The sequence below is a fragment of the Hyla sarda genome, chromosome 6 (genome assembly GCF_029499605.1).
Source record: "Hyla sarda isolate aHylSar1 chromosome 6, aHylSar1.hap1, whole genome shotgun sequence".
In the NCBI taxonomy this organism is placed as follows: Eukaryota; Metazoa; Chordata; class Amphibia; order Anura; family Hylidae; genus Hyla; species Hyla sarda.
The window spans coordinates 74,798,706-74,811,575 of record NC_079194.1 but is presented as its reverse complement, the minus strand read 5'-3'; the positions used below and the strand labels follow the sequence as shown (position 1 = coordinate 74,811,575).

The 12,870-nt window shown below is 41.7% G+C and overlaps 1 protein-coding gene across 6 annotated transcripts in view; it reads right to left on the bottom strand.

Moving 5' to 3' along the window:
* LOC130275782 (inter-alpha-trypsin inhibitor heavy chain H3-like) overlaps window positions 1–12,870 on the bottom strand; it is a 115,822-nt gene that overhangs the window by 63,809 nt on the left and 39,143 nt on the right. For all 6 annotated transcript variants that reach the window (XR_008844899.1, XM_056524185.1, XM_056524182.1 and 3 more), the window contains 3 exons: window positions 8,154–8,279; window positions 7,428–7,544; window positions 4,477–4,645 (listed from right to left, as the gene is read on the bottom strand). Coding sequence is in view for 5 of the 6 variants with exons in the window: in XM_056524185.1 (XP_056380160.1) it covers window positions 4,477–4,645; window positions 7,428–7,544; window positions 8,154–8,279 (412 nt within the window). In the remaining variant the exon portion in view is untranslated. The remainder of the gene's footprint in view (window positions 1–4,476; window positions 4,646–7,427; window positions 7,545–8,153; window positions 8,280–12,870) is intronic.

The window sequence follows — 12,870 nt, the reverse complement described above, 5'->3', positions numbered from 1 at the left end:
CGACCGGGGCGCTGCAGTGAGGGAAGTGTAGCGAGCGCTCCGGGGAGGAGCGGGGACCCGGAGCGCTCGGCGTAACAAGGGGGCACAGAGCAGGACGAAAACATAGGAAATATAAATACCCGTCGAACCAGGTATCAAGCCAACAGACACTAACTAATCCAGAGAATTATACATTAGATGCCCGGCCATGTCGGGTGCATCAAATATCAGAGGATCATGTGTTATCAAATATTAACACACAAGGTAATTTTGGAAACATACCCAATGATATTTCATCTTCAGTCATAAATATTTCAGCAACTGTTTTAACTTTTCATCAAATTAAAGCACTGGAAAAGGGTCTGAATTTTGTGCCGGACCAAAGGTTTGATTTATATAGGACATTGCAGGACGTAAACCGCTTCGTAAGACTTCTTACTGTTAAGCGCCATTTCAGCTCTGATAAAGAACATGTTGCTATGGGAGACAACACATCTCAAATATGCTTAAATTTATTGGGAGGCAGCCAACTACCACTTCATTGCTCTTTTACAGATCAATGTGCTATGCTCGAGATGGTGGATCTGTCTGCAGAATCTTTTGTTTCTAACATCACTCCAGTTACTGACACTAAAAACAACTTTAAAACAACGAACACCCATTTCTATCCAGTAAATGCAAGAACTGAGTCTATGGATATTTTCCAAAGCCGTATAGAAAAAGATTTGAAAGAACTTTATCATAGAGATAAAAAGCCACCTGTAAATAATTAAAGTAGTGCTGAAAGAATAGCACTTAAACAACTGGAAAAAAATCCAAACATTATAATAAGGGGAGCAGACAAGGGGGGGGGGGGGCACAGTTATAATGGACAAACTGTTATACCATGACCAAGTGCTAAAAATGCTGAATGATGTTGATACTTATCGAAGAATTCCCAATGATCCAACAGAAATGGTTAAAAAAGAGCTGAATGCATTGATATCTTATGGTGTATCTCTGAATATTTTCAGTGAACAGTAAGCTGAATTTCTTTGTCCTAAATGTCCTGTGATGCCGGTCTTTCATGCACTCCCAAAAATTCACAAACAAGCATTCCATCCACCTTTACGCCCATTGTGGCAGGGATTGGTTCGGTGCATGAGAGACTGGCATCATGGGTAGACATGTTGTTGCAGCCTTTGGTTACACGTACTGCAGGTTATGTCCGTGACACAAAAGCCTTATTATCAGCTATTGACAATTTTGAGTGTTTAGATAGCTATTCATGGTTATCTTGTGATGTGACAAGTCTATATTCTTGTATTCCCCACCATTTAGCAATAGACTTTGTCAAATATCATGTTAAAAAATATGGCAATTATGATGCTACACTGTCTAATTTGTTATTGGATGCACTACTCTTTCTTTTGAAAATTTTTTTTTTCGTTTTGACACTGACTTCTACATCCAGTTTACAGGATGCCCCAAGGGATCTAAATTTTCCCCTAGTTTAGCCAAATTATTTATGGCTTATTGGGAGGAGGTTCATCTATATTCGGCCGATGATCCGTTTGCTAATGCAATCCAATGGTACGGCCGATATATAGATGAACTCCTCCTAATATGGTCCCACTCCCATTAAGAGGCTATTTTGTCTCTAAGTTACATTAATAACAACAACTTAAATTTAAGGATTACGTTGGAGTGGGGGGGGGCCCTTCAATTAATTTTTTGGATGTACATTTGAAAAGCGACATACCTGCCAAATCGGTACACACGAAAATGTATAGAAAACCCACCTCAGGGAACAGTATACTTTTTGCTACTAGTTACCATCCTAGTCATGTTACCCGTAATTTACCTGTTGGTGAATATATCAGGGCCAGACGAGCCTCTTCAACAGACACTATTTTTGAACAGACGTGTACCGACATTGATGGCAGGTTGTTAGCCAGAGGTTACTCTAGAGTTACATTAACCAGAGCAAAAAACATAGCTAAGAAAAATAATCGTGATGCTCTTTTAATGGAGACCAAAAAAAACAAAAAAGCTGTCGGTGTCATGACAACGAACAGGGTTACTTTTTCCACACAATTCAGTACTGATTTTTAAGCAATTAAGAGTATTGTATCCAAGCATTTGCTGGTTCTGTTTGAGGATAAAATATTGACGTCTATTTTATATGAAGGGGTTCACTTTGTAGCCAAAAGAGGTCGTACGCTACGCAATCAGTTATCACCGAGTGATATATCAAATAATGAGCCTTCGGATACCTGGCTTCACCTTAAGGGCTTTTTTAGGTGTGCACGTACCAGATGCAACTTATGCAAGCATGTTGCTAAGTCAACAGAGTTGACTGTAAATGGAAATAGATATCCCATAAAAACTTTCATTAATTTTGATACTACACATGTTATCTACTTAGCAACATGTGGGATGTGCAAAGTGCAATACGTGGGGTGTACCACCAGAAAGATAAAAAGACGTATTTATGAGCACTTCCACAGTTCACATGCTGCGACTTTTAATCTGCGGTCTTTATCTGGTCTAGCAAAACACATCCACGAGATTAACCAAGGTGATGCGTCTTCCATTGAAGTGTGTGGTATTGAAAGGGTGCATCCACCACGAAGAGGTGGAGACTAGTCACGTGTCCTTATGAAGCGCGAAGCCTTTTGGATACTCATGTTGGATACGAGGTATCCCAAAGGCATGAACTACAAAAGTGATTTAGCGTACATATATTAAGTTTGAGTCTACCTTTGCTTTTGATTATTATAAAGCTCTGTTTGAAAAATCATTTGTATGCCATACTCTAATTAGCAGTGATTATGTAACAGTTGTGTTCTAATTTGTGACGTAGTCTGTCATGTGACTTTGACACACAATTCAGTATATAAAAGGCAGTTGTCCGGAGAGGATGCAGCACCATGATTAAGGACTATTAACGGTCCGAAACGCGTCGGTGGATGTGGGTTTTAACTCACTGAGCACTGTCTGTCTTTTTTGTTAATTTTGGACAATTCTAATTTTTAATATGTACCATTAAAGGTTACATTTTATCCATTGCGGAGCTGCAGTTCCCCCCTCCCATCCCTTTTCTACTTGGATCATTGACTTCACCGAGGATATGGCTCGTCATTCTGCTCTCGTGCTCCCTGCAGATGTATTTCCTTGACTTTTTGGCGCTTATGGTGAGCTGGAGTCTCCTTTTTTTGTTCTTACTGTTTTTTGCTCTTATATTGTCTACACCTGCTACTTGTCCCCGGTGAGTTTAAAGGAACATCACATGCTTGAAACAATCTTATTTTTCCACAATTTTGAAAGGGTGCCAATAATTTCCAGCCCATTTTTGTAGTTTGTTGTGACATTATGTCCAATTTGCTTTTTTCCCTCCTTTATTTGTTTAGTTCCAATACACACAAAGGGAATAAACAAGTGTATAGCAAAACATGCTTTACTGCAGTCCTTTTCTGTGAGAAATACACCATTTTGTAGAAAAATTTCAGGGGTGCCAACATTTACGGCCATGACTGTATATTAGAAAAGAAATTCAAATAGGCTAGTCTATAATATTTTACATGTCTTTGATGGTGACAGGTTCCCATTAAGGTGTTTATTCACATTTTTATTGGTAGCTTTTTTTTTTTACTACATTTGTATGACCATGTTAGAAATCCAAATCTGCATTCTGACCTATTGATTGCTACTGGATTCAATGTGGCACCAAATTCTACTGTAGAGGAAGTACATTTTATTGCATCCATACCTGCCTGGGCTCCTTCGCTGTCTCTGGTCTTCGCTCAGAGGATTTTGCACTTGTTGGGCTGATAACAGCATGTTGTAGAGCTATGCATCACAGATTGACTCGACTGGCCTAGCCAACTGGCCTAGCCAACTTCACTAGCGTTCTTGTACTTTGTTTCTCCGTGACCTGACCTGTGTATTCTGCCCTTTGTCTGTGACCTGACCATCCCTTTGTTTGCTGACTTTGTTTATCACCACTCTCTATTTTTAACATTTGCCTGTCCTGACTCTGCCTTTGGTTTGTGATTTTGTACTACGTTGCCTTCTTGACTTCTGAATTCTGTCTTGACCATGGTAAGCTCCTTGTTTGTTGATTTTATACTGTATTTGCCCATGTGTTGCTGACCTGGCCTGTCTGATAATTTTCATGTCCTGTGCACTTAGCCCATTGTAGGGACCATCACCCACCCATTTAGGGAGGATTATCAAAGTGGATAGAGACAGTGGCTGTGGTGAGCACTAGTCTGCACTAATCCCGACCTGGGATGTGACACATTTATGGGTTGAAAACTTTAATAATGCAGAATGCATATGAAACAAGATTGTTTACCTTCATATAAAATAGGGACTTACTGATGAACAGTAAGTACCCATAGCTGGCTAAAGGTGGCCACACATTTTTTATAATTGTTGGTTTCAGTAACAGGTTTTAAACCTCTATTTTAGAGAAAAAAATTGCTGTTAATAATTTTATATAAAACAATTTACCGCCATCAGTAGTAATATTCTTGACAAATGTTCTCGCCTTTTCAAGGTTTTCGGGTGTTGCTTGTAACAAAGAATCTTTCCAAAGTTGACCATTGTAGGAAAACAGAATGAAATTGAAGTGATCATGCTGTGGAGTGTCATTCAGGATTTGAAGAAGTGCTTCTTTTGTCTAAATACAGATACATTATTTAAGCATGCATACATAAACAACATTTATTCCACAAAAGGTCTTACGGCATTACTTGCTCTGCATGATATTATCTTTAAAAAAAAGTTTTTAAGTGTTTAGACAAGCTGTAGGAGTGGTCTGTAAGAAGACCCCATGAGAACACATCATCTATACTTCGGACATGCAGTTGGCGACTCAGCATTTTTCTGGAATGTCACTCAATTTAGTGGTGGCAACATAACATACATATTTGCCATTTTTCACTGGGTAAAATGTTTGCCAATTGTCTTTATAAAAATGCATGAGAAGGTGCAGCTTGAAGGTATATGCTGCTATTAAGTCTGACCAATATTACACTTTTTCATAAACTCTAAATAACTGAATCTTTTGTTTAGAAATTTATCTCCATGTTAAAGGAATTTTATTTTCGGCTATTTTTGTTTGTACGGGGGGGGGGGGGGGGGGGGAAGAGGATAATTCTTTTGAAATATTGATAATAGATAAAGAAAAATGGAAATGTGATTCTATATGGAATGTATAATGGTTGTTGAAATAAAAATATAAAAAAAAAGAAAATGAAACATTCTGATGCAGAGAGACTGAAAATAGGTACAAAAATGTTTTCAGATAAGGGGGGTGGGGGGGGGTGGAGAAGATTGGCTCAAGTCTAAACCAATCATGGTGAGCTAAACAGCTTCAACTCTAGGTTGATACATTTTATGGTAAATTAACGCCATAGAATTTATTCCTCAAAAGCTAGGGGATAAGTTTCTGATTATGGAGGGTCTTACCTCTGGGAAAACCCACAGATTGTGAAAGCAGGGACCTCCTGGATGAATGGAGTGGTATGTCAGCACATGCCTCCAGCTACTCATTCATTTATGTGCTTGGCTTCTTTGACGGCTCCATAGTGAATGAATGAAGCATGTGCCCATCGCTTCATTTAGCAGGAAGAGTTGAATCCCTGTTCTTGCAATCACAGGGTGTACCAGAGGTAAGACCACCAGCGATCAGACACCTATCGTCCTGTGGATAGGGAATACGTTTTATCACTGGAATACCTCTTTAGGGTCTATTCACACGTAAAGTATTCTGTGCAGATTTGATGCTGTACATGTGAATAGACCATTTAAGTGTAACTGTCATTTCACAAAACTGTCGACACTTCTGTGTATGCCGGTGCTCTGTACAGAAACAGAGCCAAACAACAGTATACTTTTTGTTAAAGGGTAACTATAATTTGGATGTGGTGGCAGGACAGTTTTAGACTCCCGGCCACACTGTAGCCCAATGCAATTTAGATTTGCCAGAAGACCCATAGCAAGTCTATGTGATTTACGACAAATCTGTAGGCTGCTCACTTCAGCAGCGGGCTACGGAGTTAAATTGTACTGTTTTTCTTTAAAGGGGTATTCCGGGCAAAAACATCTTATCCCCTATCGAAAGGATAGGGGATAAGATGTCTGATCGCGGGGGGCCCGCCGCTGGGACCCCCACAATCTCCCTGCAGCAGCCCGAATTCTATACGTAGCTGCGTCTAAAGTTTCGGAAGACGGGGACATGATGTCACACCACGCCCCCTCCATTCATTTCTATGGGAGGGGGCGTAACGGCCGCAACGCCCCCTCCCATAGCCATGAATGGAGGGGGCGTGGCATGACGTCATGTCCCTATCTCGGAAGGCATGAGGTTTCCAAAACTTTAGATGCAGCTACGCATACAATGCGGGCTGCTGCAGGGAGATCGCGGGGGGGGGGGGGGGGGGTCAGACATCTTATCCCCTATCCTTTCGATAGGGGATAAGATGTTTTTTCCCAGAATACCCCTTTAATGGCTTAGTGTCATGTCTCCTGCTGCGTGCGTTCTCTCCTGTCCTGCTCTGTCCTTGGCAGTGCCGTGCTTCGCATTGCGGGACGCGCCCGCATGCGAACCCTGGACTGCCGCTCACCTTTCTCTGCCTCCTCCGGTCATGTCCCTCGGTCCTGTGCGGGGCACGCTCGCTTGCGAGCCCTGCTCTGTTCTTCTCCTGCCCGTTCCTGTAGGCGCGCATGTCCCCGCCTCCTATGGCATGCGCGTGCCGACTCTTCTAAATTTAAAGGGCCAGTGCACCAATAATTGGTGCTTTGGAGAATCATGCCCTATTTAGTTCTGGCACTTCCTGCAGCTTGCTGCCGGATATTTGTGCCCTAGTTGCCAAGAGAAAGCGTATTTTGTGTCTAGTCTTGCTGTGTATCTGACCCCTTGCTAAGTATACTGACCTTGCTCCTGTGCCACCTGCCTTCTGACCTCCTGCTTCGTGACCTGACTTTGCTCCTGTGCCACCTGCCTTCTGACCTCCCGCTTCGTGACCTGACCTTGCTGCATTGCCGCCTGTCCTGACCTCCTGCCTGTCCTGACTACATCTGAGTCTCATTCTACCTGTGCTACGTTATACCTCGGCTGCCTGTGGGAATGAGTCGTATCAGGGGTAGCGACCTGGGTGCCGCCTGCCGCAGCAAGTCCATCAGGCTTTGTGGCAGGCTCTGGTGAAAACCAACGGCACCTTAGACTCCGCTCCCTGGTACGGCCCAAGCTATCTTCCTCAACAGGTCAGTGGATCCACCAACAACAGCAGTTACCCTTAGGCTGGTGGAAAGTAATGAAGAAGTCATATTTACTTTACCGATCCCCTGTTGCTCACGTACCTATATTACCAGAAAAAGGGGAAAGCCTTTACTATGAACAAAGTAGAGAAAATGGGTTGGAGTCAAATGGGAATGAACTCTAAATAAACATATTTTACCTGATCAATTTTTTTACCCATCATTGATCCACTTCTGTCTATGATATAAACCACATTCTTTGGAACTCCAGGCAACTTGGGAGGTGCAAAAAAGTGCACAAAATATCCATTCACAACCTTAAAGATATGCAAAACAAAGATATGTGATTACTGTTAGAGAATTCATATTATCTCATATCAATATAAAGTAAAGTGGGTATTGTAAGACATTACACTGACCAAAGGAAATAATTCTATAGGACCAGTTTTAGCTATCTGGAAGATGTGTATTCTTTATTACATCCAAAATAGTAATATGTGAATTAAATTATCTAAGTGAACTAGAGCATCTCCTGATATAGTCTGTATATGGCATTTCTTATTATACGCAATGTATATTGTAGAAACTGTAGTTTTCAATTAGAGTTAAACAAAGCTTTATTCCCATCTGGATATGCCATAAATGTTTCTGGGACGTGCCCAGGAAGCGGTTATGCTGCCTTTAATAACTCTTCCCTTTTTTCCAGTTTGCTTGTGGTTATTATTTATTGTTCTTTAGGAGACCATTTACATATCTTTTCGACAGTACTATTAAGTGTAAATGTTTCCTCAGTATTTTCCTGTTACTGTTGTATTCTTTACTTTGTTTCTTGTTTTAGTGCTATTTCATCATGCTTGTACTTTTGACATTATGAATTATGAAATATGAAGGTCAAATACTCCTGCATATTAGAGACAAAATTTCACCTGTATGTTTCCATGTGATTCTCTATTAACATCATAGGTCACAGTAAAATCTCCTTCCAGTAATGTAGTTTCACAGTCGGGACAAGAACGCTGTTGATCTTTGGTGGGTTTAAAAGAGACATGGCCCTGAGGATAAGAAAAAAAAAAAGAAACCTCATTCTAAGGCTCTGTGCACACTCTGTTAAATGGGCACTGTCATGAACTTTTTTTTTTTTATATGTTGTAGTACTGATGTACTACAACATATTTCTAATATACTTTAGTTATTATTTTTTTTTTAATTAAAACACTTTATTTTAATGTTGAAAACCGGCCACTAGGGATCTCCCTCCTAGTGGCCGGCTGCAGCCTGGCGTGACGTCACTCCTGAATTCAGACCGATGCCGGCCGGGCAATCGGTCCGAATTCATTCAGGCTGCGCCTGCTCCCTGCCTGTCAATCAGACAGACGGGAGCGAGCGATGAGAGCGTATTGGCTCCTAGGCCTCACACGCCGGCCGGCCCCGCCTCCCGCTGCTGCCTTAGGACGGAATGGACATCGGTATGTGTTTCGGGTGGGGGGATAAAATGTATTGCAACAGCTGGAGTCACATTATTTGGAAAACATTGGTTTAGGGCATTTTAACCTGCTGATAGACGCTAGTAGGGCCATTACCATAAGCAGGGTCAGTGCAAGGATTTCTGCCTACACAAGCGAAGACCCATTTCGGTGCCCCCCGACTACAACTCCCAGCATGCCCTTACAGTGAGGACATGCTGAGAGTTGTAGTTGAGCCAGCTAGTGGGCAGGTGGCTGAGGCAGGTGGGTGGCTGTGGAGGAGAGCCGGGCGGCTCATAGAAATATGAAAGTGTGGCAATGTAATTTCATATTTCCCGCCCCGAGCCAAGAATGAAATGCTACCGACCCCCCCCCCCCCCCCAAAAAAATACATATATATATATATATATATATTCAGTTAACATATGTATGACAGTTTATTTTTTTTACACATGATATTACTGTATACCTAACTACTGTATTCAGTTACCAACTGATACCACTAAGGAGCAAATATTACCTTATGTTATTGTAACCTGTCCAAATCGGCCATACTTAGACCAACAATACCAATAATACCGGTATACCAATATAAATAATACACCTATATAAGGGACAAATAATACTGCAACACAAGGACCATTACACCACAAAGCGACTAGTGACTGGATAAGTCCACTATACTGTTATTAAATAAAATCCACTATATACAAACCAAGATTCCCCAACTAACCCCCCCTCCCATTCAGTGACCATATAGAGGTATATGCCAGCTGTATACAGGTTCTGTATACCATGTAAGTGATTATATACAGGACTATATAGAGGCATATACCAGCTGTATACAGATCTGTATACCATATAAGTCATTATATACAGAACTATATAGACGTATATACAAGCTGTATACAGATCTGTATACCATATAAGTGATTACAATCACTTATATTACAATCACCTATTACATTTAGGCACTCACAATCTTTTCTGATCAGCAGCGTCCTCTTTCCTTTTCTTCTTCATCCGGCTCAGACTGCCATGATGTATTTTTCCAGCCAAAACTTCCTCTCTTCAGTATCTGCGGGACAAACGTGTTAGACTTGTTAGAATCCAGTGCCATCCATTGCCAATCCCCCCCTTTGCAATTTCAATCCACACCCCTTCTGTACCAACATAACACCGTCCCCTGCGCAGTATTATTTTTTAGCCATATAAAGAAGAACTATCATCCCCCCCAACCCCAACTGCTGTGCCTCAGCCCCATTATCCTTCATCACCTGCCACAACTGCTGTGGCTTGGCCTCCTTATAATTTATCACCCGCCACAACTGCTGTGCCTCAGCCTCCTCATCCCTCATCACCCCCAAAACTGCTGTGCCTTGGCCTCCTTATCATTTTTCACCCTCCCACTGCTGTGCCTCATCATTCATCATTCATCACCCCTCCGCCCACTGCTGTGCCTCCTCACCATTTAAACTCCCTCCCCCTGCTCTGCCTCCTTATCATTCCTCTTCCTCCCACTGCTGTGCCTCCTCCTCATTCATCAAATTCAACCCAATGCTGTACCCCCTCATCATTTATCACACCTCAACCTCCCCCTCCTGTGCCTCAACACATTTATCACCCCCTGCCACACACTGCTGTCCCCGCTCATCATACCCCAATCCCCCCTGTGCCTCCTCATCCTTCATCCAAACAACCCCTCAACCTTCCCATCCCCCCGGCTGTGCGTCCTCAACATTCATCACCCCCCACACTACTGTACCCCCTTAACATACCCTAATCCCCCCCTCCATGCCTCCTCATGATTCATCCAAACAATCCCCTATTCTGTGCCTCCTCAACATTTATCACCCCCCCAGTGCTGTACCCCCTTATCATACATACCACGGTGCCTCTTCATCATTAATTTAAAACCTTCTTTCTGTGCCTCCTAAACAGGCATACTGAACCAGCATGGCGACCACAGCATCTTGCAGCGGCTGCTATTCCATCCGGTTTGCGTTTAGTTGGTCCATCATTTATTTTTCAACAGGACAATGACCCCAAACACACCTCCAGGCTGTGTAAGGGCTATTTGACCAAGAAGGAGAGTGATGGGGTGCTGCTCCAGATGACCTGGCCTCCACAGTCACCGGACCTGAACCCAATCGAGATGGTTTGGGGTGAGCTGGACCGCAGAGTGAAGGCAAAAAGGGCCAACAAATGCTAAGCATCTCTGGGAACTCCTTCAAGACTGTTGGAAGACCATTTCAGGTGACTACCTCTTGAAGCTTATCAAGAGAATGCCAAGAGTGTGCAAAGCAGTAATCAAAGCAAAAGGTGGCTAGAACCTAGAATATGACATATTTTCAAACTTTTTTGTTATGTATATAATTCCACGTGTGTTAATTGATAGTTTTGATGCCTTCAGTGTAAATCTACATTTTTCATAGTCATGAAAATAAAGAAAACTCTGAATGAGAAGGTGAGTCCAAATTTTTGGTCTGTACTGTACATAAATGTATTTGTGCTTATTTCACACTGTTAAGTTAAAAGTTGCTATACGTCTCTGAATTCCAATGTTCAGAGGCGCAACACTCTGCAGTAGTGTGCCGCAGAGATACAGTGTAGCGATCTGCACTGTACTTCGTTGTTCCTGTATGCAGGAAACTTTTCTCTGGGATAATGTATTGTAGAGATTCCTCTATCCCACAATACATTAGACTAAGGAAAAGATTCCATACAGGAACAACGAAGTACAGTACAGATCGCTACACTGTATCTCTGCAGCACACTACTGCAGAGCACTGCCTTACATTGGATCACAAAGACACACACCAATATTCTATGGAAAAATTAAAGTGGGATAATTTAAACATAGTATAGACAAATATAGCAAATAAGTTATACAATTTAGATATATGATACCTGGATGTGTACACACATAAATACAATTATTATTAAAATATTATCTGCAGAGCATTGCACTTGGTCCACTTCTAAAGTCCCCCACAGCACTGCAGTTATTAATTTTACAATTAAACATTAAGAAGATAAATCAATACAATCATACATAATCTCCCCCCTCTTCTATTCTTGCTCCCGGCCGTGCGGCTCTTTGATGTCCCTGCCCGCTCGTAAAAACCCTTCTTATCTTCAGAATCAAATAAAATTTTGTTTTAAAAAATATGGATTTCGTTCCCTACTTATTTCCCCATCCCGACTGCATCACTCCTGCATCTTTTTTTTCATGGTACCCTACAGAATTTCACAGGTAAAACTGCAATTTCCACACAAAGGTAAAAACAACAGAAATAAAGCCAGAAAAAAAATGCAAAAACGTGGGGAAATTTAGTAGCAGTTTTTGTGGAGTCTCCCGTCCCCCCCCAAAAAAAAATTGGCAGGAAAAAAAAACCAAGTGGAAACTTAACCTAAGGAACACCTCAATTACAAGCAGATTGGTAGCACCCAGTTAGTTGTCAAGTGAGGCTAAGTGTGTCAGAGCTCCGTTCATGAATAAAACTAAATCCGAACAGTCCTTTGTACGACAGACATCAAATGATCCTGACTTATCCTTTTGACTTTGAGGTTTTTTGGTGTTTTTTTGCATATCCCACTATGTTGACAGATTCTATGAACCAATCTCCTATGCAGTGTGAAATAAGCCTTCTTTATAAGGGTGCATTCACACTGAGCAATTCAAGAGGAATTCACGCCGAAAAATGTACTTGCGTAAAAAATCATTTTCTATTCATGCGGAATTTGCACGGAATTGCGCGTGGAAATGGGGGAGAAAGAAGTGAAGGGTTCTTCACCCATTTCCATGCAAATTCCACGCAAATTCTGTGCAAATTCAGCGCAAAAACGATATCGGGCGGAACGGAATTCAGCGTCGGAATTATGCTAGCAGAATTTCCGATGTGTGGACAGGACAGCAGAAAACCCATTAAAGTCAATGGGCAGAATAGATGTGCATTAATTTGGAGCGGAGAATTCAAGAGGAATTACTCGAGTAAATTCCTCTTGAATTACTCAGTGTGAACGTAGCCTTAATGTCCAGGAGGAAAACCAAAGGGACAATCCAAGATAAGATGCTCCAGTATTGTCTCCGCAATGCAAAGCATTGACTTATCAAGAAAGATAGACATCAAGTGAAAAAAATGCTCAATATCAGAAGACTGAGCTCCATATATTCAAA